We start from the raw sequence: 27,325 nt of genomic DNA, 5'->3' as shown, positions 1-27,325 counted from the left end.
AGCTTTAAAAACATTCTATATTTTGAAGAGCAGAAATTTGTGCATAAGGACCATCAAAGTACCAGCCACCAATCAGGAATGAGGAACGAAAATAACAAGAGACACAATTTAGTCCGTGACACCCTCAGCACCCTCGGATGCAGTCCTAGCAGACGCTTGCTCAGCCCAGAGCCTCCCAGTCTATGCCCAACATTCAGAGCGTGCCCTCCCTTTATATTAAGGTTTACAAGCGCCCTGCCTTCCTTGTCCACTCCGACTCACAGCTGCTACCAGTGTGGGAAATGCAGCCAAGGTGGGGGGAGGGTGTCGTCTCTATTTCCAGCCGTCTTCATGAGAATCCATGCGACAGAATCAGCAAAGTAGAACTGCAGAGAAAACTGTCTGAGAAAGATAAAATGGATTGGAAAGCAGACAAGACGAATTCCTGGTGCTGGGTAGATCGCGTGCAGCACGCACAGTCACTGAAGGAACTCTCTTCTCCTCCATTCACCAGGGCCCAGAATGCCAAAAGCTACTCCTGTGCTCCTCCCTGGGGTGCTTGGAGCCGGGTGGGAGCTCCCAGGGGGTGGATTTCCATCTATGACAAAGACTCCCATATTCTCAGCAACTGAGCTAAGGAGTAGCCAGCCACCTTTGTCTACTGAGCACCTGAACTGTTCTGGGGGAGAGAGATAGATGCCTACAGGTTGATGGATGCGTGTGTGAGGTTTCAAAGACTTGGAGATGAAGGAATGGGAAAAGAGTTGAATGGCTTCCTTTTCTCCGGAGCTGTTTCTCTCTCCTCCTGGTTGGTGTCAGGGCCATTAACGACAGAAGGAGAGGGTGGACAGAGGGCGCAAGGAGATTGGCTCTCATTGTATCCAACTCTTCCAGGAAAGTCATTGCAGTACCAGAACATGAAGGGATGGTTCACCCTTACCTCACAGCAGAGAGACCTTCGCTACCACCTGAGGCAGGTCCTATCAACACACTGCTGAACAGAACTACCAGGCTCACAAAAACCCATGCAGCCTGCCCCTGGTCACAACTAAATAAGGCTGGTTTTCTACTGGAGTCTGCTGATCGTGGGTCTTCATTTTAATGCATGAGCATGAGGAATGGCATCCCCATAACCTCGCAGTGGAGATGCCTCAAATACCTCAGTTCTCCATCCACCGCTGGACACACACGCATTCCCTACCTTTCTCCAAGATGCCAGAAACTGTTCAAGTCAAGATTTGCCATAACCCCCTAGTAGCCAACTCCATGGACACTTGAGTCCTTGCCTCCTTGGTTCCTTCAAAATTCAGGGCAAAATTCAGAGGCTCATCCTGGTCCCCAGCACTCTCACAGTTTGGTTTCCATGACGCCATATGCTCTCCCTGACTTTTTGTCACCCTCTTTTCTGGCCTGGGCTGTCTTCCTAATCCCTTGGGCCTCCTGCCTCTTCAGGGCCAATGCTTATGACGCACGCTCAGTCTGCTAATGTGCCCACCTCACATACACAGAGCTCACACCATCTGTGCATTCCACTGCCATTTGCTTTGTGGCAGCTCCAAGATCCATGTCTCCACGTCCAAGCCCACCCTAGAGACCCCAGTTAGCCCCAGTGGATGACTTAACCTCAAGGATAACTCCAGCTAGTTCTGTCACACATAGCCACTCCCACCCCCATTAACAAAACCTTTATACCTGTGTTCTCTAGCTGGTGCGTGGAGAATGGATGCTTCCTGTCCCTTATAGCAGCACCCATATATGGCAGATCTCTGCATAGAATCTGTGACATCTTCCCTAACACCTCATTCATATTGCTAGCACTTCAATTCAGTCTGCATAATGTCACCCACACCACTCTGAGGGACCCCCTAGTGGCCCTCCAGGACACTGTCTCAAGACACCCTCTCTCACAATACACGACTGATATTTCAGCCCCCAACCCCAATACCTTCCAATGTCTGCCTATTGCTCAAGAGAAAATCCTGACTCTTTTTTTTCTCACAAGGCTCCCTACTCCCTCCCTAACACTTCTCCTGCCCATTATACACACACACACACACACACACACACACACACACACACACACACACACACACAGAGACAGAGAGAGAGAGAGAGAGATACAGAAAGACAGACAGAGACAGACAGACAGAGAGACAGACACAGAGAGACAGTGTACTTGGCATACATAACCCCCTCACGCCCTTCCCTCATCCTAGAACACCCCTGCCCCAGTGTGTTCCTATCCAACCCATGTTTCTAAAGTCATTTCCTACCAGTGCCCTCAGCTTCCTGTGCAGTTCAATCGCTGCCCCTGATATGCCGCTCTCACGGTGTCTGTCTCTAAGAGCAAACAGTGTATTGCTCTAGGCAGGAATTTTAATACTTTTCATATTTTATTTATAATATGATATAATACTACACTGGTACATGAATGAGAATCAGAAATGATCATTGGTATATGACTACCAAAGAGAAAACAATAAATAATGGATTATCAAGTTGAATCCAGTGGCATTTTTTTTTTAATGCAGTGTGACTGAATAGGCTTTATAGCAGGAATTCAAGGAGAGCTCATCACTGGGAAATCAATGGTGATAATTTGCATTAAAAGTTCTTGGTAGGGCTGCAGAAATGGCTCAATGGTTAAGGCCACTGACTGCTCTTCTAGAAGTCCTGAGTTCAATTCCCAGCAACAACATGGTGGCTCAAAACTATCTATAATGTGATCTCATGCCCTCTTCGGGCATGCAGGTATACATGCAGATAGAGCACCCAGACATTTAAATAATAATAATAATAATAATAATAATAATAATAACAACAACAACAACAACAAAAGTACTCAGTAGGTTATGATACCTGCTCCTTAGTTTACAATAAAAACCTAAGGAGGAACTAGGGAGATGGTTCAGCCAGTGAAACGCTGCCCTACAAGGATCAGTTTGATCCTAGCACCCATGTGAAGCATCCAGGCACAGTAGCAGGCTTGTGCCTGTAATCTCAGGCCTGGGCAGGCAGAGGCAGGACAATCCTTAGGTTTGCTGGCCAGTGTCAGTGCAGCGGAACTAGTGAGATTTGGAATGAGAGACTCAGGCTCAAAAATTAAGTCAGAAAGAGACTATGGAAGACACCTTACATCAACCTAGACCTCAGACCCTCACCCTCTCCCACACATGGTCACAGTACAAAGCACTAAACAAAATGAAAACGTTTGAGGAATGTTTGCTCGCAGAGGCTGGGAGTGCAGCACAAGTTCATTGTTTGATAATATTTAGTGTTTTGTTCTCTGGTCCATTGGGAGACCTTCTGGGTTTATAATGAACTGTATAGATCAATTTCTTGTTTTCTAAAATATTGATCTATTCCATTTTCCCCAACCCTTTTAATAAAACATCCATTTTCCCACTACCGGTTAAAGATGCTACTATGATCACAGACCAAATTTTCAGTTGTACTCAGGTCCATTCCTATATTTTATTTTCTATTGAATATTTTTCTGTTTCCTGTGTACCGGTAATACACCATTTAATTATAAAAAGTTTAAAAATAATTTTAAAAGAAGCTTTGCCACATGTTTGGTAAGGATAGACGTTAGCTGCGTAGTGTGTTCAAGGCCAACCTGGGCTAAATGAAACACCTTTTCAAGAACAGAAAGAATAAACATTAACTAAGGAAGTAAAGAGATCCCTCCAATGGATGCCTTTCTATTCAGAATTCAGTGGCCATTTGTTTCCAGGGGGGTTTCTTGAGAAGGCCCAAAGACAACGGCTAGAAGGATGGTATATACAATACGTACAAACTGACATGATATTTTGATCAACATCCCAAACGTTAACTAAGGAACACAGTTGTATCCCATCCTTCAACGCCTCTACCAGTGGCCGTAACAATGGGCTCCTTCAAACTGATGGCCAGAAGTGAGAAAGTTCAACAGAGCACCCATTCAACGAGGAGCGCCTCAACCCAATGGGACCACTCAACAGGTTATAAGGAAAGGAAGGAAGGGAGACCCTACGCCACCCGCCAGCTTGTAATCTCTGGGGACAGAGTGGCAGGGAAGCCTAATGAGCCAGGTATCCACGTGACCCTGAGTGTCCACCACAGGCTCCTTTTCTTGGGTCAGGATGGAGCCTCAGCTGATCAACAAGGGGGAAGAGCAGAGAACGTTGCTTCTCCAAGTCCATCAACTTCAACTGAAATAGCTCCTCAGGACCTCTACAGAGCTGTACAATCCCATGTTCCAGGTCCCCGAGTATGAAGTTGTCATCTGCAAGTGCAGAGACCGTTAACATCTTCCAGCAGCAATATCTCACTTGTTATTCTAACAGTGACCTTCAAGGGCTATAGGGGGAAAGCAAGCTTGAATTCCCCAGGCTCTGCGAGTGTGCATGTGTGCATGTGTGTGTGTGTGTGTGTGTGTGTGTGTGTGTGTGTGTGTGTGTGTGTGTGACTATAATAACCATGATAATAACCACATTAAGTGCCTATAACTCGAAGACAAAGAAATCACACGCATCCTTATTTTTCTATGAGGCTGTCTGTCAACCTTGGCACACTGCTTGGCACACAGACAGTAACTGTCAATCATCCGTCATTACTCTCACCATCACGTTATTAGCTGATGATTGGTGTGGTCTGCGACTTAACACCAAAGAGCAGCTGACCCAAATTTTAATTGACTTAATCATTCCAAACCCTGACAAACTACTAGCCTCAGACATTTAAATTTGTAATGCAATGATCTTGTCTAGAATGAGTGTGGGGGGAGGGGTGATGATTACTAGTTGGGGAGTCTTTCAAATGAATTAAGTCACTTCCAAAACTAACCATGTTGGTTGGTGCTAGTCTTAAAAATCTGGCAGAATGAAATGTTGTTATGGAAGAGACTGCGCCCCACCTGGCTCCACTAGGAATGTTTTTATAAACTCTGGAGATGGCTTCGAGGGTCTTAAGTGACAAATGCTACAGCACTTCTCCATCCCTACTGATTTGTATCAGTTGTCTCTTTATTTCAAAGAGCCAGAGGTCAAGGAGGGGTGCTGTGAAATCCTGTCTTCGAGAGACACCGTGGCTGTCACAACCCTGAACTTAGAGGAGCTGTGCAGGACCTACACAAGGACAAGGCTGGGAAAATCCAGGCATCAGTTGATATAGATGGTCTCCCGGAACTGGGGATCTGCGGGCAGTGGATGTTGCTGATGAAGGGGGAATCATTCTTTACACGCCTTGAAGAATGTGGCCGTTGATAGGTTACATGTGCTCCAGTGGATGGCCCCATACCCATGAACAGATGGGCAGCACTGACTGGGACTTGGTGGTTATCAAAAAGTAAAAGAGAGCACGAATTTGGGATGGGACTGTTGTGATGGTTTGCATATGCTTGGCCCAGGGAGTGGCACTATTAGAAGGTGTGGCCTTGTTGGAGGAAGTGTGTCATTGTGGGGTGGGCTTGGAGACCCTCCTCCCAGCTGCCTGGATCATCTTCTTCCTTTGGGTGAAGATGTAGAACTCAGCTCCTCCTGCACCATGGCTGCCTGGATGCTGCCATGCTCCCGCCTTGACGATGATGGACTGAACCTCTCTGAACCTGTAAGCCAGCCCCAGTTAAATGTTGTCCTTTATAAAACTTACATTGGTCATGGTGTCTGCTCACAGCAATAAGACCCTAACTAAGACAACTGTGCTGGGGAGAGGGAAGGAACTGGGGGTAATGGAAGGTAAATATGATGATATTTCACGTACACATGTTTGAAAATAAGGGGAAAGAGAGTCTGCATGTATGTCTGCACACCACTTCAATGCCTTGTGCCTCCAGAGGCCGGAAGAGGATTGAAGCCCCTGGAACTGGAGTTACAGACAGCGTTGAGCCATCATGAGGGAGCTGGGACTTGAACCCCTGTCCTCTGGAAGAGCACCCAGTGCTCTTAAATAAGGAGTCATGGCTCCAGTGCCTCTCCACCCCTCCCCCCAATAAGGAAACATTTTTTAAATATTTTCAAAATGAGAAGGATTCTGAAGGTGCTTTTTAAAGATAGGTCCTTAGAGTTAGGGAAATTAGTCTGGAATTCCTTCGTAATTCGTAAATATTTCAAATGTAAAGTCTAGTTTATCTGTGCAGAACACTATAATGGCTTTAGGGGGTTACTTTTAAATGGAGTTATTTTTCATATCCCTTCCTCTTTTGGAACTGGCAAAATACAGAAATATTTATTTATATCTCCCCAAGTCTAGACTTACTTGGGCTCTGGCTATTTAGAGCCCACGTTTGGTGTTTTTAACCCGGGACACATTCTTCTCTTTCATCCCTGTCACCCCCGGGTCACCCTGCTCAGGATGTCTGGCTAATCTTGCTGATATTTCTGGGGCATAGATGGACTCAGAATATGTGAGTGAGGGGGAAAATTCAGATAGGACCATAGTGCTGAACCTTTCTTTTACATAAGAGATTGTCCTTTGTTGGAATGGAAATGAGCAGATTCAGATAACCTGAGCCCAGCCTGGAGCATCCCGGCTTCCCCCGGGGAATTTCTTTGGGCCGATGTGTTGTGGGCTTTCCATGCAATTCAAAAGTTCTGTCTCAGCTATCAGAATGATCTAGGTTAGCGCAAAAAAGGAGAGGTTCATTCCTTGGCCGCTCTCTCTGACTCCATGCCTCAACTGACTGTCTATAAAAACTGGAAAGGCGTCACCACAAGGCAGGAAATGTTTTATATTTACAGAGTGAAACATGACAGTGGGGAAAAGGACAATCTTCACTGAAAGTCCCAACACTGTCCCGCTACCCCACTCCTCTGTTTTATCCGTGCACTCCCACTTAACCAAAGCTAAAAAAAGAAAGAACATCAACTGGCCAGCACTTTCTTACTGAGGCAGTAAAAGTCAGTCAGAAGGGTTTACGGCCTGACAACACGATGGCGCATCTCCTTGCCCGGGTAAGTTGCTCCTAAGAGGATGAATTCAGAGCAGAGTTTTCACTCTCGGGGTTTTGAGATAACCTGTAACTGTGTGATTTATGGCTAAATCTGCCTCGCCTCCTGATCTCCTCTCTAGAAAACTCAAGTTATTACCATCACCATCTTTCTCTCTACACTTCTTGTTCTGTCAACAATATCATCATTAACTGGGTTACTCAGCTACATCCAAGTCTCGCGATGGTCTAACATGAAGCCCTATCCCCCAGGGGTCATACAACTGGTCTACCCTAAAGCCCAAGAGCCCAGTCTTCCAGACGGCATGCACTGTCAAGGACGCTCAGACTCAGGTGGTGACTCTTGGGGCATCAGAGGCAGTCTTTAGTTTGAGGAGACAACCAAATGCCCCTTCATCACCTCACCTCACCCAGCTGTCCCCAAAATAAGAGGGGGGAGTCTATAGAACTTGTTACCAGCAATGAACACATTGAGGGAAATCATCTGACATCACAGGGATGAAGACGTGAACTCATCAGATTAGAATGTGGTTGTGGGCAGTACCTTTCAACAACACCCTGATTCTGTAAACTATAAACTTCCAGGATATTGTCTGCAAGATAAATGTCAATTTCATCTCTCTCGCTCTCTGAGGAATAGAAGCACTTTTTGAACCTTGCCTTGTAACAGACACTCCAATCATCTAACCACTGGGTTTTTTGTTTGTTTCTTTGTTTTTGGTTTTTTTTTTTTTTGTAGCTGTGTTGATGAGAAAGTTAAAAGTAAGACAAAATTCTAAAGAGTTTAAAAATTTATTGTATTAAAATGTGAAACTGACTCTCAAAGATTGCAAAGTAAACCGGTGCTGCGCTCTGAAGTAAGGGATTTCAGGACATGCTCTCCTGCCTCTGACTTCTGAATGACGCTGCAGAAGGCTTTTCATACTACCTAATACGACTTAATACCCTATTTGTGAAAATATTCCCCAAATATGGTTAAGCATCTTAAGTGAATTATGAAAATGGTTTTTGCTAATTACCCCTCAAAACCATGTCTTTATCTTCCCAGACTCTTGTTCTCCGGGGGCGAATTACATGTTGGGGTCACAATGACATCCCTTGTTCTACTGAAGTTTAACTCTTTCAGGGCCTGCAGGCTACAGAGGTTCTGCTCATAAATCAGCACTTACATGGCTTGCTCGTAAAGCTGAGAATGCTTTGTCTCAAATGGACAGGGCCCACCATGCAGAGGGCACCAGAGAACATGGCATTTGTTTGATTAAAATGATACAAACATTAAAGATGTTGTAGAAATTGTATCCAATTAGAAGGTGACAATCTTAACATTTACACAATCCCTAAAGTTATCATTCCCAAAGACAACTTTAAATTAAGGCTCTATAACTCACTATCAGAGAGCCACAGAAAGCATCCTCATTCCTAGCTGATCCCGGCAAGCTCCCTTGTACCTAATGCTAATGTCTTGACGTAACTCTGGAAGCCGTGTGTGACGTTCTAATGTGCACTCAGTCAGTGGCCAACCCCATGACTCACAGCTCTCCTCTTGATGCCCCTGGATCCTAGAGCAACTGAGACTTGGCACATCCGAGACTTGGCTACATCTGGAGTCACAGCTCCCTCTACAATACGATCAGTTTCACATCACTTTTATTTCAGCCAATAAATAAAATCCGAACACATAGTGCACTGCCTTCTAAGCAGTGTGAAATGAATTTTCCAGGTGGTTTCAACAAAAACAAAGGCCCCCGTCTCCCGCACGACCCCATAAATCACCAAGCGTGCAGTCAAACTTCAACCTTTGTTTCTTCCTGTCCGTGTTCCTTCACCCCTTCCCTTTTTAGGAGAGGAGTTGGTGCTCCTTCACTCTTGCACAAGAGGAGCGTTCAAACAAGAGCAGGAAGAACCCCTATGAGCATGTGACCTCAATGTGCTGAGATAATTTTGGTGGCCTGTGACTTATTAGGATCACAAATATCAGCCACTGTCACATCTCAAGCATCAGGATCTCTCAAATCTGTATCCGTCAAGCCTCTCTCACACCATTCCACAGCCCCCCTTTTGTAATTCTCAACACAGATGAGAATACATGATGGACAATGGCTCAATCAGAAGACAAACTCTCGGCAGATAAGGTTAGCGTTCATCAGGACCTGCTGTCTCAGGGGCTGTGCTTTGAACTGGGTGGGAAATCAAGAAATATTAATGGGAAAAATTAAAGTAAGTCTGCGTTCCAGGAAAGGCGTTAAATCAGGTCAGTGTAGCACGCAAGGCTGGGAAAGGCTCCTCGCCCCGAGATTTACTCTTGGGGTATCCTGGAAGATTAATGAAGGGACGACAAAAATGCCAAATGGACAATAACCCAAGTTAATTATTCTCGAGATAAGTTCTAGATTTATAAAACCAATTCTCCCGGTGGTGATTTTTCACGTTTTAAATTTTACAGCAGACTGAGGCTGTCTGTGTAATTGAACCCTGTTATATATAACATCCGTGTGTGTGTGTGTGTGTGTGTGTGTGTGTGTGTGTGTGTGTGTGTGTGTGTGTAAGCAGAAGACGCAGGCAGATGTGGTGACTTCTATGCTCCGCTATTCGAAATCACAACATTTCATTCCAAAAGTCATAAAAATAAACCAGAAAGATGCCATCGAGCAGTGTCGGCAATCCCGACAGCAATGTGGTCTTCTTGATGTTTCTCTCGAACCACTGATAAAAACTCTTTGAAGCGGAAGAGTAAATATTATCGTGTGGTAGTTCTTGGACCCAACTGTGCAAATACAACTGCATTGTGTTCCGCTCTAGGGGCTCCTGGCTGGTCAAACCACGCAGACCGGGTTGCTATGGAGGAACCAATGTGCTTACTAAAGAAACCCAGGAGCAGGCCAGGATACGGCTCAGCTCATACAGCGAGCCACCTCTTAATCTTCCTCAGATAGACACATGGAGTGTTAAGAGAAAGGCTGGCTTTGGGAAATGTGTTTCTGTGATGCAGGGAAGGTAGAGCCACAAATGAGCCATTGGAACTGCAAGTCCCAGCAGCTGGCTGTTACTGCCCCCTTTGGCAAGCTGCTGCTGCTGAATCGCAGACAGGGTAAGGAGAACTGTAGGGCTTACCCACTGGGGGCATCCCCCTGCGCCACGAGGCCCGGTGCTCAGCTAGGTGCCTTACACCCGGGCGGCCCGAGGCAGCATCCTAAGGTGGGGCGCAGCTTCCCACAGAGCACCCCCACAGTAGCTCACCTTGCCCGGGAGGGGTCCCGGCAGCAGCAGCTTGAGAGCCTGCCTCTTCAGCTCCACCAAGCGGGCGTTACAGTTCTCGCACCAGACGCCCCGGTCGGAGCCGGGGGAGGAGCCGCCGCCGCTGCCGGAGCCAGGGGAGCCGGTGCCGAAGCCCGGCGAGCCGCCCAGGGAGCCCGGCGAGCTGGTACCGATGCCCGGAGACGCCGGTCCTGGAGAGCCGGTGAAGGAGCTCGGGGACGAAGTGCCCGAACCCGGGGACGGAGTACCGGAAGAGCCCAGCGCAGAACCTGCTCCCTCCGGGGTGGGCCGGCTCCCGGCGCGCGACTCCTCGTAAGCCTTGCGGTACCAGCTCTCAGGAGAGAAGGGCGCAGAGGGCTTGGTGGGCGAACACATTTCATTCACCTGCGGAAGAGACACGCGGCGTCAGGCCCTGCAGGGCCACCGGTCCCCCGCGCTGAGGCGGGGAGGGGGATGGCCGCCGTCCTGCTCGCACTGATGCGAACCTGCCCTCCATCTATGTCCATCCTTCAAGTGACCAATCCTTAAGGGAGTCCTGTCCCATCCACCCTCGCCAGAGTGACCGCGCGTAGGTCCCCCACCATTCCTCCTGGGGTCAGCAGAAGAGCTTGTGGGGTGTGGATATCCTGCAGCTTCTGCGAGAACACCCAGAAAATCAGCGCCCCACTCTTTCAAACCCGGTACCTACCCCAGCAAGGGTCTAGGTACACAGTACTAGAACACCCTATCCCAGGTGTGGGTGACTGTGACTTCTGGGTGTTTATTCATTGAGGGCACACACACACACACACACACACACACACACACACACACACACACACACACACACACCGGTGCCGCAGGTAATCAAAGGGGCTCCCCGCTCCGGGGCAGCGATCCGAGGGAACCGCAGAGGAATTCCTGGGAAACACTCCCCCTCGGCTTAACTCTGCCTGCAAGTCCCGAAATACTGCAAAAGTTAAGGGTGTGAGGAAAGGGAGGAACCGAGGGCCGAAGACATTCCGGTAGCCAGGCGAGCTGCAGACCCGCCTCCACGCACGCACGGCCCCGCCGGCCGTGGAGACGCCGGTGCACCCGAGAGCTGGGGACCCTGCATCCGCCGCTGGCTCCCGGGAAGCAGAGGACACCCGCCCAGATGAGTCCCTGGGAACCTATCTCCGCGTGGACGCGGCCACAACTTACCCCGTATTTCTTGCCCCTGGTGGAGACCGCGAGCCTCTCTTTATTTCCAGCTACTGAATTCATGGTGGCTCTTCCAGAGGAAAGGGTCTAAATGCTCCCACAAGGCTACATCCAAAAGGTCTGCCAACCCAGAAGGCGTCCCCCCTCGTGGTAGGGGTTGGTCGTCAAGTCAAGGTTTCTTAATGGGGGCTTGGGAAGAATAAAAGCAAATGGACCCCAGAAGTGATAGCACCAATTTGCAGGAAGGGTTGGAGCGGCTGGTGGTTCTCAAATAATGGGTCTTCTCATCCCTCTGCCTCCTCCAGCCACGCGTCCTCTCTTCGCGGTCACATCCAGATCGCTAGCATTTTCCTCCGCCCGGCCGGCGCGTTCTCCTTTAGCGGGGCCGACAGGAGGAGGATGAGAAGGCGGCGAGGACGCAGGGCGGCTGCAGGGAAGGTGGGCGAGCCCTCTCCGAGCCGAGCCGGCGGTGGGAACTTGCCTCCTTCCCCGAGCTCGCTAACTGAGTTCAAAGAAATTCTCCCAAAATATAAGGATCCAGACTCGGGGAGGAGCCTCGGCGTGTCGCCGAGCCAATATGCGCCGTCCCGTTTTCTCTTGACAGTTGCGCGCAGGGCAGGGAGAGGGCGGCTGTGCGCGGCCGGAGAGCAGCCCGCGGTCAGGACGCCTGTGTGCGTCCGGGCGCAGCGCGGAGCCTAGGGAACCTCGGTCCCGCCGCCTCGGAGCCCGCCCGGCCGCCGCCGCCGCCGCCGCCGCCTCGCCCGCCGCGATCCATTTACAGCGCGGCGCTCGGGCCTGGCATCGCCAGGCGCAGCCGGGGCGGGGGTGGGGTCGTAAATCTGACTCCAGGCGGGGAAGTTGCTGGCGAGGGGCCCGCGGCCGGGGGCTCCGGTGCTACCCACCACCGGAGCCTGTAGCTCGGAGCCGGCCGAGCTGCGCCGAGACGCAGCGCCCGGGCCTTCCCGCCCCCCTCCCCGGGAGCTGGTCTCTTCCTGGCAAGGCTTGCAGGTCTGCCTTTGAAAAGCCGTGCAAACGGATTGAGTCACAAACAAGTCCGCAAACAGGCCGGGGCCAACCCCCCGCCCTTTGTTCTCCCAGACCTGCCTGGTAAACCTTGCCTTGATTCGCCCTCCTAGCCCCAGCGGGCCAGGGGACCCTCCTCCCCTGGACCCCGATTTGAGCACCCGGAGCCTAGAGCCCCCCGCCCGCCCACTGGCCCAAGGCCCTGTTAATGATGGGGAAACCTCCCGAGACCCACGCAGGTGAGCCAGGGACCCAGCCTGCAGCTACCAGACTGGGGAAACTGAGGGATCGGCCGCGCCACGCGCGCGCGGGAGGACTGCGCGGGCCTGGAGAGGGGGTGTGGCGCGAGCTGCTCGGCCTCGGAGGCGGGGATCCGTCCTCTCGTCCCCTTGCACGATTGCCTGGCAGCACCCGGACCTGTGGGATCTCCAGAGCACCCAGCTGTCGCCCGCTGTCTGATTCCCGTCCCCCCACGCACACCCCCACCCCGCGCAGAGCCCCGGAGCGCAGGAAGCCGGCGTACGCCGGGCTCCACACGTGGCTGCTCCGGGGTGTCATTTTTCATTTCCCGGGAGGACATTTCTTCTGGTGAGCCGGCAGGTCTATTTTGTTGTGACCTTTAATTAACACCCCGCGAGACGCCTCCTGCAGGGCCAGCCGGGCGCAGAGATCACGTGTGGTGTAATGGCATCTGGGTACCCCGGAAAGACCTGGCCTGGGGCTAGGCGGGGGCAGGAGGACATTTCAGGCTTCCCTAGTCGCTGTCTTCCTTCGACATATAAACGAGGAAGGAGGGGGTAGAAGACAACAATTGGGGTGCTGGAACCCGGGGCAACGCCCCCCATCCTGTCTTCCTGTGGGAACCTTCGGCGCCTCCCGGGCACCGCCATCCCCGCCCAGCGCCCTCTGCAGCCCGTGCACCCGGGATATTTCGTAGCCTCCAAAGCGAGGCGAGAAGGTCAAAATGAAGATGTTGAGAACACTGTGGAAGTTTCCATTACGTTCCTACTTCCAATTTCAACGCGATCATATCTGCCGAAGACCTTAGGGGGACGGGTAGCCTCCAGGCAGCCCACGCCGGCTGCAGCCGCATCTGTATTCTGCCTAGGTGCCGCAGAAAATATCGTCGCCATTAGCTACGCGCGGCTTATCAGCCTCAAAGCAGCATGTGGCCAGGTGAAATGGACGAGCCCGTAAAGCCCGAAGTGGGAAAGGTGGGGTGTCGAAGGGGGAGAGCCATCGCGGAGCTGCGCGATTCGTCCTGAAGAATGATGAGCCCAGAGATCTGATGTGCATCTCAAAGTAGCTGCGTTCCCCCGCGTTTGATGGGCTCGGAGCGCCCTCTGTTGGTGAAATTTTATAGATGGCGGCTCCTCAAGAGAGTTGGTGTAAAATCTACATACAGTGAAATGCATAAAATTTAAGTGTAAAATTCCATGAGTTTCTATAAATAAATGCATATATAATCAAATATATGCGTACATAATCAAATATGTATATATGCAATCTTGCATAGTCCACTACCAAATTAAGATGTAAATTTTTCTCACTGAAAAAAGCCCCCTTTCCCAGTCAGAACCCACCCCACATTAACAATTAGCAATCACCGTTCTGACTTACATCACCATAAATCAGTTTTGACTGATCTTGATGGGGTTTTTTCGTTTGTTTGTTTGTTCGTTTTATGTCTAGAGAATCCGAACGTCTTTTGTGTTTGGCTTGACATGGCTTGGGGTTTCCTGTTACTGATTGCATGGGTCTGTTTCCTATTTTGCTGTCTTACATTCCTCCCCTCCCGCTTGCCTTTATTGTTAATTGAATAATGTCTTCATATTCTCTGGTCCTTTGACTGCGTTCCTAGCTCTAATGACTCTCATATGAATCTTTTTGACTCAGCCTGGACCCTTCAGAGGTAGCGTGGCAGACTTCACTAAAATGTACACTTTGGGCAGGCTCAAGTCCATTTTACCTCTGTCCTTTGAGCTAATGATTTAAATCTACATGTTAAAAAGCCTCAATAAATCCTCATTTAAATTATGTTTTAAGCAATCTGTCCTTCCATGGAATTATTAAAAAATATGGTTTTGTTCATATACTTATCCAGTTTTTTTTTTTAATTTTTGCACGTCTGGACTTTTTTTTTTTCTTCCTGTAGAACCAAAATTCCAACTGATTTTTTTTTCTTCCAGCCTGGAGAACTACCTTTAGCCTGCCTGCCTCCTTTCCTTCCTTCCTTCCTTCCTTCCTTCCTTCCTTCCTTCCTTCCTTCCTTCCCTCCATCCATCCATCTTTATTTCTTTCTTAAAGATTTACTTGTTTTCATTTTATGTGTATAACTGTTTTTACTAGTGTGTGCCTGTGTGTGTGTGTGTGTGTGTGTGTGTGTGTGTGTGTGTGTGTGTGTGCGTGCCTGCAGGGACCAGAAGATGGTTACCAGGTCTGGAGCTGTCATGTGGGTGCTGAGAACTGAACCCAGGTCCTTTGCCACTGCTTGTAGCCTCTGACCCATCTCTCCAGCCTCTCCTCCTGGCAACATATATTCCAGATTCTGCTTGTCTGTCTTATCTCTCTGTTCAGTGTTCAACTAACTGGAAGTAGTCTTCTCGGTGGCGACTGCTCTTAGAGTGTCCTCTCTGCCTTCCTCTTTTTGGGTACAGTGACCTATCATCATCATAGGTGTTCCTCCATCTGTCGTGTGTTCCTTTTTACCCTGGGTGCTTTGAGGATCTTCTCTTTCCACTTTCCTTTCTCAGGAGTTTGTCTGAGATGCTTCTGATGTAGATCTGTGTTCATGCTGCCCAGAGTTCGCTGAATTTCTAGAACCTGACAATTTGTATTAGTAACTTTTCTGTTGCTGTGACAAAAACCCTGACCAAAGCAACTTTAGAAAGAAGAGAGGTCATTTTGAGAGAGAGAGAGAGAGAGAGGTTTCTGAGGAACAAAGTTCATCATCATGGGGAAGGCATGAACATCTGACAGATCATGTTTCATTCACACTCAGGAAGCAGAGACAGTAGAAAGAACTGAGGTCAGCCTACAACACCCCAATCCCCCCTTTCCTCATCCCCAGTGACACCTTTCCTCAAGCAAGGCTCCACCTTCTAAAGGTTCTACAACCTTCCCCAACAGCTGCAGGAACTGGGGTCAGGTGTTTAAATACGGGGGTCTGTGGAAGGAGTTTCTCATTCAATTGACCACAAAGTTGATCTATAAAATTTTCACCAAGTTTAGGACATTTTCAGCCATTGCTTATTCAAGTCCTTTCACTACCCCATTCTGTATCTTTCTGTCCTGTGGACTCCAATAACATGCATGTTGTCATCACACTTTTGGGTCATGACACATGGGTTACTGGCTCACTTTAGGCATTTTACCTGCCCCTGTTCTACAGACCGAGAACCATTCCCAGTGACCCCTTATATGTTCACTAGCTCCTTCTTCTGCTATTTAACCACTGTAGAGAGAGTATCTTATGTCTATATGGATGTAGCGCCTGTCAATAATAAATCTGATGGCCTATGGCAGGAATAGAGGGTAGGACATCTGGGAGAAGGGATTCTGTTATAGAGCCAGGTGGGAGATTCACTCCGGAGAAGTAAGGAGACAGACATTTGGCACCTGAGCACAGGTGACCAACCACGTGGCAGAACATATGTTAAAATGAAGGGGTTCTTAAGTTATGATTCTACTCGGAGAAAAGCCTAGCTGTATGGCCAAGGTATTTGTGGATATATTTTGAGTCTGAGTCTTATTTCTGGGAACATGGGGCTGAGCGGTAGAACCAGACCTAATTTCTACCATTCGTGTGAACATTTCCTCTGTGAGTGTGTGTGTGTGTGTGTGTGTGTGTGTGTGTGTGTGTGAATGCGTGTCTCTGTGTATGTCTGTGTGTGTGTGAATGTGTCAATGTGTATGTCTGTGTGTCTCTGTGTATGTCTGTGTGTGTGTATATGTGTCAATGTGTATGTCTGTCTGTGTGTCTCTGTGTATATCTGTGTGTGTGCATATGTGTCAATGTGTATGTCTGTCTGTGTGTCTCTGTATGTCTGTGTATGTGCGTATGTGTCAATGCGTATGTCTGTCTGTGTGTCTCTGTGTATGTCTGTGTGTCTCTGTATCTCTGTGTGTCTCTGTGTATGTCTGTCTGCGTGTCTCTATGTATGTCTGTATGTGTGTGTCTCTGTGTGTGTTCATATATTCCATTTTGTTTAAATTCTTTAACATAGAATAATTTCATTTTCCCTTCCTTTGTTAGGGTTCTATTGAGTTGTTTCCCTCACAATTAATAAAATTGTCCTGATACTTGCTTTTCATACCTAAGATACGGCCCTTCTGGGGTTTCAACAGGGAGGACTCCAAGTTTTCCAAGCATGTTGAACGTGAGGCTGAGCTCAGCTTCCCTGCTGCAGGTTAAACGCTGTTCATTCTCTCACCACCCCATGTCTTCTTTCCTGCACTTCCTGGTGATCTTCTCTGTCTCAAAGTTCCAGGATGCCAATTAGAGCTCAGGAGGAAACGTACTGCAGTCTGCAAGGTAGCAGCCTCCTGTGGCTGGCTCTGCTCCAGGATTTCCCTGCTCCCTTTCCATCCACTGACTCCCCTGAACACCAGCAGGTACAATCTCAGAAGAGTGGCTTTCTCTTCAGTCAAGCCACTGGACTCGGCAGAACCTTTCTCTCGGGGACTGAGTGCCCCAGTATCTGCCTACTGCTTGCCATTCTCCTGAGCTTTGAATTGGTTTGTGGTTGGAGTTCTTGTTTATTTTTTTTATCATTTTTGTTGGAAATTTTGATTTTGTATCTAAGGTGCTTGCTCCCCAATTCTATTGTCAAGGGCTTCTTAGCCTACCTTAAGCCTCTAAACTTTTTTTTTTCCTGGTGAAACCCAAGGCCTCATCCCCACTGGTCAAGTGCTCCATCACTGAACTACAGCCCAGCTGAGGTGGTTACACAGTTTCAAGGAGAGGCTAGCTGAGACTAGCTATAGTTCATTTTCTCTTAAACCAAAGATTCCCAGTGATACAACTAAACCTTTACAAAGAGGGATAGGGCAAATTGATGGGGCGTTTCTCATCTCTTCACATTCAAGGATGTTGGCAGTATTTCTTCAAGATTTAGCTTGCATTTAGTGACCCTTATGGTAGGAATGAAAAGTAATCATATATAGGCTCGTAACAGAGCATGCCTTCTATGAACAGTAGTTCATTAAGCTGTTGGGTGAGAACAGGGTCTCTGATCCCTGCGTGATCACAAAGGAAAGAGAACAGGGTCCGTGGTCCTCCTTCCTTGTTACTTAATTATTAAAGGCGCATAAACTTCCTCAGGGATGCTCCATGGTGCATTCGCATCTCACAGCATTCAATTTAGCTTCCTCTTTGTTTATATCTCAAATGTGAATGGCTCATAAAATTTACAGCCAACATATATTATGCCATTGTGTGTCGGAAAACCTAAAAGTACAAGTCAGAAATAAAAGCCCCAAATCAGCCTGGCAATCCCTAATTGCTACGCAGAACACAGAATATAAGAGTCCACTCCTTTTTAATATCTTTCCTTTGAACTCATTTCCATATCAGTCCAGGCAGCCACATGCCAACGGAGCCAGCCGAGTGCATGTGCCAGAGGCGGCTGGGTTTCTCCTTGAAAGATAATTAAAGCAGCTTACACTGTCCATGTGGCATCTTGATGAATATGCAGACAATATTTGCATATGATCTACTGGTGTTCTGGGACCATATGATCATATGTGTGGGCTGCCAAGCTGATGATTTTAATTTGTGAGTTCGGTCACTACTGTAGTGGAAGAGAAGTGTCGTTGTCCTGTGAGCCCAAGAAGGCTTTCCACTCCTAGAATACTGTTTCAAGAGTTAATTACCTTACTCTTGGAAATTCCTCGTGTGCTAAATTCCAAACCTCTTTCCCCCAGTGCTGGGGAGAGAACATAGGTTTGTCCGAGCTAAGCAATTTTCCTTTCTGAGAGCTATGCTCCCAGCCTGATTCCCGGCCTTGATCTTAGCCTGACATTGTCAAAGACAAAGGTGAAGTGGACAAAGGCATGTGCGCGAACGCCATGTAAATACAGGAGTCCTTCTTGTTGTCAGCCGAAGAGCTGTCACTTAAAGAGTAACGGACAGTGAGGGACAGTGAGGGTCAGCCTGCCAACCTCAGGATCTGACAACTCTGGACTGGAGACATCCTCATGTAAGATGTAGGTCATCAGAGGAAGTGACATTCCCAGTGGAGAGGTGGCTCCACTGACGGGGATGGTGGCTTTGAGCTGGGGCTTGCAAACTCCAGGATTAAGAAATGCAAAGGGAAGACTTTGGACAAACCATCACCCAGAAGGAAATGAAAGGGAGACTCGGGGTTGGGGATTTAGCTCAGTGGTAGAGCGCTTGTCTAGCAAGCACAAGGCCCTGGGTTCAGTCCCAAACTTAGGGAAAAAAAAAAAAAAAAAAAGAAAAAAGAAAAAAAAAAAAAAAAAGAAAGGAGACTCAGCTGAGGCACAGGCCAATGGGAGTATACAAGCTGAGCCACGGGCCAATGGGAGTATATAAGCTGAGGCACGGGCCAATGGGAGTATATAAGCTGAGGCACGGGCCAATGGGAGTATATAAGCTGAGGCACGGGCCAATGGGAGTATATAAGCTGAGGCACGGGCCAATGGGAGTATACAAGCTGAGGCACGGGCCAATGGGAGTATACAAGCTGAGCCACGGGCCAATGGGAGTATGCAAGCTGAGCCACGGGCCAATGGGAGTATGCAAGCTGAGCCACGGGCCAATGGGAGTATACAAGCTGAGCCACGGGCCAATGGGAGTATGCAAGCTGAGCCACGGGCCAATGGGAGTATGCAAGCTGAGCCACGGGCCAATGGGAGTATGCAAGCTGAGCCACGGGCCAATGGGAGTATGCAAGCTGAGCCACGGGCCAATGGGAGTATGCAAGCTGAGCCACGGGCCAATGGGAGTATAAGGACAAGATGCACCCTGTATTTCAAATGTTAAGTTTGGAATTTTTAACTTGAGACAATGAAAAACTTTGAGGGGTTTTGAGTAAGTGAGTCTCTGCTGAGGACACATTGTCCCTTTGAGCTGGTAGTATTTTAAAAGGCAATTTGAAGTGAGAATTAGTCGGGAATGAAAAGTTGAGGGGCGAGAGGAGGTTACAATTCAATGATTAGAAACCAACCTAACCCACAGATGGACCCCTAAACGTTGTACTGACAGCATCGTTGCCACCCAGGACATGAGAAGCCAACCTCACAGTGAGATAGGCTTCACATTAGAGCAACCATAATCCAAGAGATGGTCAGCAGCATTGCGAGTGAGAATGTGGAGAGATGAGAACATTTGTACAGTTTGGTGGCGTCTTAGTTATGGTTTCTATTGGTTTGATGAAACGCCATGGGGAGGAAAGGGTTTATTCAGCTCACACTTCCACATTGCTCTTCACCCCCAAAGGAAGTCAGGACAGGAACTCACACAGGGCAGGAACCTGGAGGTCGGAGCTGATGCAGAGGCCATGGAGGGTGCTGCTTACTGGCTCGCTTCCCCTGGCTCGCTCAACCTGCTTTCTTAAGGACCACCAGCCCAGGGATGGCACCACCCACAATGGGCTGAGCCCTAACGCTTTGATCACTAAATGAGAAAATGCCTTACAGCTGGATCTCGTGGAGGCATTTCCTCAACTGAGGCTCCCTACTCTTGTGGTAACTCCAGCTTGCATCAAGTTGACACAAAACCAGCCAATACAGAAGGTAAATAGATATCACAGCCATCTTGGAAAACCGTTTGGCGGTTTGCAAGAAGTTAGATGTAAAATTACTCTATGTCCATCGGTTTCCCTGGATATCCGCTTCATCGCAGATTAAAGATGTTCTTCTCTGCGGGGATTTGACCACAAAAGTTCTAGGCAGCAGCATTCATGAGTAGCAAGAGATGGAAATAGGAGCAGCGCCCTCACCTGGTAAACACAGACAGACAGACTGTGACATAGCATATGATGGAATAGTATATGGCAGTTAAAGTGAATGAAGAATCATATATGCTACAACATTGGCGAACCATAAAAATTGTCAAGCTCAGTGAACGAAACCAGAAGGAAGATGCCACGTATTGTGTGATTCTGTTGACATGAAATGTTTCGAGAGAGCCGAGTTACGAGGGCGGAAGTCACGTAGCGGTTGCCTGGTCCTGGGACGGGAGCAGAGATTGACCGAGGAAAATGTTGCGGTGTATATATGAATGAGAGTGGATTTTACATGGACACTTAGCTGAAGAACTCGGAGGGGGTGGGGGTGGGGGTGTTGCTGCTGTTGTTGATCTTAATGAGATGGGAGAAGGAAAAGAATAAAGAATACGGGACAATTTCCGAGTCATCAGCACTTCATCGGATGAGAGAGCTGAGTGGAGGAGTCTGGAGGAGTTCAAATGATTTCCAGATTCTTACAATGAATAGGAGAGATGAAAATGGCAGCGGAGGGAGGTGTGTGTGTGCTTCATCGAGAAGAGATGATGAGCCAGTTGCTTGGTCTTCTGAGGCAACCATGTCAGAACTGAGCTGCGTGGTCGTTTCAGGAACTCCAGTGTCCAGCCCCAGTCCCATGAGTGCTGTCTTCACAGGAACCTTGGGACGCTGAACCCCGGCTCTGAGAAGGGTGTGAAGACACTGGCTGAATTCTGGTAAGAAGAGAAGAGTCCCTTTTTTAAAAGCTGAGGGTGTGTGATTAATTTAAAAGTTGTGAATCCTATAAGGAACTGCAGAGTAAGCTGTTGTGGCCAGGAGGAGGGGCAGCTGCCTCTGACTCAGCCACAGGAGTCTCAACAGCTCCGGCTGTGGAAATGAGAACCAGGAGAGACAGCCAGAGGGTGGTGGGCAGAGAGGCACATGCAAGCAGGCCGCAGACAGCTTCTAGAGCCATTCCAGAGCCGGAATCCAATGGATGGACAGGAAGGAGGAGGGGCCCACCTGCGGGCCTGCTAGGGACCTGGGGGGACTTGTAGAGAAGTGGGAGCCTGGGAATTGCTCCAAGTAGGGCTTAGGATCAAGGCCAGTGTTTGTAAAGAGGGCTGCTGATGCTCATATCCCTCACTGTGTGTTCCTTGAAGCAAGAACTGGCAGAAGCAGGACCTGTGGTAGCCACCAATACAGCAAATGTACCTATTGTCACTTCTTACTCATCTCAGGGTCACAGGCATCTGCTTTCACACCTCAATCTGCCATGACATTTCCACCACCCTGCAAGTCTTCTCTATTCAAACTGCACTAGAAAGTCAGCAGTTTCAGTCTCTCATGTGGCCCCTTCAACCTTTGAATTAAAACTGTATGTGTAGGGATGGATGGATGGATGGATGGATGGATGGATGGATGGATGGATGGATAGATGGGCAGGTGGGTGGATGGATAGATGGATGGATGGATAGATGGATGGATGGATGGATGGATGGATGGATGGATGGATAGATGGGCAGGTGGGTGGATGGATAGATGGATGGATGGATAGATGGATGGATGGATGGATGGATGGATGCAGGGATGCAGGGATGCATGGAAGGATGGGTAGATGGATGGGTGTGTGGATGGGTAGATGGGTAGGTGGGTGGGTACATGGATGGATGGGTGGGTGGGTCGGGGTGGGTGAGTGCATGGATGGATGATAGATGCATGCATGGATGAATGGATGGATGAATGGATGTGTGGATGGGTAGATGGGTGGGTGCATGGATGGATGGGTGGGTGGGTGGATAGATGGATGGATGAGTGGATGGAGGATGGGTGGATGAGTGGATGGATGGGCAGAGAGATGGGTGGAGGGATGAATGGTAGGTGGATGGATGTATGAATGGAGGGATGGAGGAAGGTATGGGTGGAGCAAGTGAGGGAAGAAGGGAACAGATGAATAGAAAAAGTCAGTGATTGCTGTACGCATACATGAATGAAAGACATCCGTCCAGTTGGGAAAGAAAAGAGACGGAATAACTTGGTGCTCCTAGGTAGGGGAACAACAGAGATTCTTACAAGTTTCTTTATTTTCACACTTATTTATGTAGACTGTGTGTGTGCACATGCATATGAGTGTGCATATGAGTGTGAATATGAGTGTATTCATGTGTGTGCAAGTGTGAGCATGTGTGCGCATGCTGGCCCATTATGCAGTTTCTTTGAGATGGGCAGTGGCGGACCGAGTTCTAATCCTCCTTATTCATTTTCCAATATTAAAAAGTTCACAGTAAGCCAGACTTACTTTAATCCTAGCACTTGGGAGGCAGAGGCAGAAGCAGAGGCATACCGATCTCTTCAAAGTCATGGCCAGCCTGGTGTACACAGCCAGCTAAAGGCCATCCAAGACCATGTAATTAGACCCTGTCTCCAGAAAAGAAAATCCACATGGTTTAAATGTAAAATTTTATTTTAAAACAATTGCACAGATAAGTGTCAAGAAATTGAGAAGTTGGCGTTTCCACAGCAACTGAACTACTGTTAAATAAATGAAATTAAGCATTTATATTACCCTTGACATTCCGCCATATGCTAAGCAATCACTTTATTGGTTTATAATTCCTGGCAGCCACCTGTGAGGGAGGAAATATTCTCATTCCCACACTGAGGATGAAGAAACTCAGTCCCAGGAGAATCATGGTCCTGCTGTGTGCTTGCCAGGCAACCAACCGAGTCTCCGGGGAACCGCAGGTCGCAGGGTGGGACGTCCTGGAATCCTGGGATCATTGCTAACTGGCCCCCAGGTCCCGATACTGAGTTCAAGAACAGACAGAGAGGGCATGGGAAGGAACCCCCATGGCCCTCGCTCAGTCCCTCAGTTGTGTTCTCCTGTGGCCACTTCCTCCACAGAAGAGCAAACACATACTGAGAAGAGAAGAGACAGGAGAAGGAAGCAGAGAGGAAGGAGAAAAAAGGGGGAAGGCGGAAAAAAGAGGGTGAGGGTGGAGGGAAGGGGGAAGAGGATGACACCCCCAGGCGTTCAGAAGCCGGAGGAGCTACAGACACCCGGGTCCTGAGGCAAAGGCTCATGCTTGCCCTCCGGGTACTTTTTGCATGATTTCACTTTCAGGCAGCTACGAGACTTCATTATAAGCCAACAAGACTTACTTTGGTAAAACTTTCCTGTAGTGAATTTTACGGGATCTCAGCTGAAATGAACACAGGTACATGGACTCAAAGCCACAGTTCTAACACAAGGCCTAGGGCAGAATGAAGCCTGTAGCCAGCATTAGCTCTGGGCTTAGCTACCTTTCCTCTCTTCTCTCTCTCCCTCCCTCTCCCCCTCTCCCTCCCCTTCCCCCTCTCCTCCACCCTTTACCCACCTTTCTTTCTCCCTCCCTCCCTCCCTCTCTCTCTTATTCTTATTCTACTTGCGGGGGTCCCCTCACTGTTGGCCCTGGAATCCCGGGCTCAAGCAATCCTCCTGCCTCAGTCTTGTAAGCAGCTGGGATCGTAACTAGCTGGCCCCAGCACCTAGTTTTAGTTGTCATCTTCTGAATGATCTTTAAGAAGAAATGAATAGCAGCACATGAGAAGCAGAGACAAGACAAGCAGGCTTTTGCCACCATCCCCTCAGTGGAATTTGAGTGTGAAAACTAAGAAGTCCAAAGGATAAGAAAGGCAAAAGCAGGAAATTGGGCTGAAGTACATGCCTAAGAGCTGGTTTTGAACTCCCTGTCTTCTAGCAGACATTTAGAAAATGGTTCTCCCTAAAGAGAAACAAGAAGTAATAGGCTTGGAGCATCAGCGTGGCTCAGTGGGTACAGGCACTTGGTTGCCAAGCCTGACCACCTCGATTTGACCCCATTGCCACAAGGTAGGAGAGAACTGACTATTACAAGGTATCCTCTGGCCTCCACACAGGTGCGGGGTCATGTGTGCCTGTGCTATCACACACACACACACACACACACACACACACACACACACACACACACACACACACACACGCTTGCATGCGCGCACACACAAATAAATTAATGAATAGTGTGGTTTTTAATTTTATTTTTATTTTTTACTTATTCACTTTACATCCCACTCACTGCCCCCCTCCCAGTCATCCCTTCCCACAATCCTTCCTCCCTCCCCTTCTCCTCTGAGCAGATGGAGGACCCTAGGTATCCCCCATCCTGGCACTTGCAGTAATTTTTGAAATTAAATGTTAGGCTCAGAACTACCATAAATTGTTGCTCCTTTAAGGCAGGCCCACTTCTTAGAAGACTCTTTCCCCAGCTCTTGTCCATTGCTTTGGGACTGTGTTCAAGGTCCCCCTAATCCCTAACACGTAGCCAGTATGGCTATCCACACATCTGTCTGATAGCCCTCTTTCCCTTCTAACTGTATTGCTTCTTTAAAAAAAAATAAGTCAACAGCCACCATACAATGCTAGGATGCAGTGATTGTGAATTAGAATACTCCAGAGTTGACGTGGCCATTTAGTGGTTACACACATCATGGGTGAGACCATGTGTTCCTTTGCCAGAGGTCACCTTAATGGCCTTCTAGGTCTGTAGCACTCGTTGCATCTCTTGTTAGGTGGACAAAGTTTCTGTATCATAATCCGGACTTTTGAAGTGGGTAGAGGTGGAAGGCAGAACCCAAAGTCTCATATGTGCTAGGTAAGAATTCTGCCACTGAGTCACTCAACCAATGACATATTTTGTTTGTATTTTTTTCTGTGAAATAGTTTAGCAGAAACTTAATCTACAATATTACATTCTGATGTGAACATTGGATACAACCCACTGGTGACTTCAGTCTGCAATCACAGGAACTTAAACACTTAAAAGAGATGACTATAGGTGACCGATTGGGGCTGGCAAAACTCATCATTTCAGTTGGTGAAGTGCTTGTCATGCAAGCATAAGGACTTTTGTTTAATCCCCAGAGCCCATATAAAATCCCAGGCCTGGTGGCATGTCCTTATAATCCCAGGGCTGTGGAGGCAGAGAAAGATGGATCTCCAGTGTGCCCCGGCGAGCTAGCCTAGTCTACTAGGCAAGCCTCGAGCTAAACAGAGACCTTGTTTCAATAAAACAAAGTGGACTGCTCCTGAGAGTGATCATCTGGTCTCCCCAGATGCATGTGTGCTCACACAAAATAAAGAATAAAGCATGTGGACTCTAGAGTCTGTAGAAAGTCTTACAACTCTGATTAAAGGGGCATCACTGGGTTCATTTCTTGAGGTGAGAGCAAAAACAGAGATGCATTTAGTGGGAGGGGTAAAATTTGGAGCAATGGATTTAATTAAAGGACATGCAGGCAAGTGTTCAAGATGGAAATAATGACTATTTATAGGACAGTGCTGGCTTGCCTTGGACTGTTAGGAAGATGATTTCAAAGTCAGCTAGCTTTGGCAATTGCTACCTAGGGGCTCTTCTAGCCCAACGTTCAACTGCCAGTGCTCACCATCAGTGTTCAGCAGATGGGTTTTCCAAGTGATGTATACTAATTGACCGTAATGTCCCCACCTCTACTCTCTCTTGGGTAAAGTTTGCATAGTTGTTTTACTTCCAGCTATGAGAGAGCCCCAAACACTTAAAGGTTAAATAATGTGCCCAACCCCATAAAGAAAGCAAAGTGTTCTAATGAATTGTCAAGTTGACAGAGATTGGAATCAACTGGGAGAAGGCTCTCTGGGGAGAGATTTCTGTGGTAGATTGTCTTAATTGCATTAGTCGAGGTAGGAAGACCTGCCCACTATGGGCGGTGACAGTCCCTAGCCAGAATCCTGGACTGTATAATGGAGAAACCCAGCTGAGCATGTTTCTTGCTCTTCTTCCTGACTGTGGCTGTACTTTGGACAGCTGCTTCAATTCCCGTTGGATTCACCGCTCTGCCTCGATGGACTGTATCTTGTACTGTGAGCTACAATAAACCCTATGAGTCAGGGTACTTTATCACAGCAACTGACTCAAATCCAGATTCATATTCTCTCTCTCTCTCTCTCTCTCTCTCTCTCTCTCTCTCTCTCTCTCTCTCTCTCTCTCTCTACACACACACACACACACACACACACACACACACACACACAAAGCCCACTTCTCTCTGCCTGCCTTTCTTTTGGACCCACAGACCCCAGGCAGACTTTGCCACTGTCGCCCCAGGGAAGTGGAATCATAAAGTATTTGTTATTCTGTGACTGTCTTATTCCACATTGCATGCTGTCTTCTGGGTTCGACCGTGTTGGCTGGTCACTTGCAGGCAGAATGTGGCAAGCCAGATGAGTGCTGAGAGCGAGAAGTAAGGAAGTGAGTATGTTTCCAGGATCCAGAGCCTGAACTGTCCTGTGGAAAGCTGAGTTACACATGGGTTCATGTGATGTCCCACTTCCAGTACGTTCCTCCATGTCCTCTGAGCCCCTGCCGATTCCCGGCTCTTAGTGGCCTTGGAGTCTGTGGCCCTCAGTGAGGCTCAGGTGTCAGTGGAAGCAGTGAAACACTGATACCTCTACTGCCCAGTGGAAAGGAGCTCTGGGTACTGGTCCTCCCTCCTTCAGAGTAAGGGAAACAGAAAACAGCCAGACAGGAAAGCTATGGGAGAAACACAAGAAGCCCAGTGCACCCTGGCACATGCCAAGGAATGCCTGGAGCCGTAGGAACCAGAAGAGGTAGGAGGGATACTCCCCTGACTCCAGAAGCATCATGGCCCTGCTGATACCCAAGGCTTGAATTTCTGGATCTAGATCGTAAGAAAGAAAGTTCATTCACTCTTAAGATATCAAGCTGACGGGCATCTCCACTGGAAGCTGTGGATGCTGGCCTGTTACACCTCCTCACAAAACAAGGCCAAACCTGGGACCTGGCCAGCTCCCCTCCCCACACCCACCCACATCTATGCGCCCTGTCCTGCTTTTTGTTTTGTTTTTTTGGCACCGAGATGCCAAATCTTTTAAATTCACACTCCATTTTAGAGGACCTGACCTAAGTTTGAACTCAGGTAAATTAACAGGCTGATA

General features: G+C 48.4%; 1 protein-coding gene across 1 annotated transcript in view; it reads right to left on the bottom strand.

Moving 5' to 3' along the window:
- Positions 1-12,001, bottom strand: part of Kif26b (kinesin family member 26B) — a 403,463-nt gene extending 391,462 nt beyond the window's left edge. The window contains exons 1-2 of the mRNA XM_032915772.1: positions 11,345-12,001; positions 10,145-10,546 (exon numbers count right to left, since the gene is read on the bottom strand). Of these exons, the coding sequence (XP_032771663.1) occupies positions 10,145-10,546; positions 11,345-11,407 (465 nt within the window). The 5' untranslated portion in view covers positions 11,408-12,001. The remainder of the gene's footprint in view (positions 1-10,144; positions 10,547-11,344) is intronic.
- Positions 12,002-27,325: the final 15,324 nt, after the last annotated feature.

The sequence above is a fragment of the Rattus rattus genome, chromosome 10, assembly GCF_011064425.1.
Source record: "Rattus rattus isolate New Zealand chromosome 10, Rrattus_CSIRO_v1, whole genome shotgun sequence".
In the NCBI taxonomy this organism is placed as follows: domain Eukaryota; kingdom Metazoa; phylum Chordata; class Mammalia; order Rodentia; family Muridae; genus Rattus; species Rattus rattus.
Note: the sequence above shows the minus strand (reverse complement) of the source record. Positions and strands in the feature narration are given on the sequence as shown.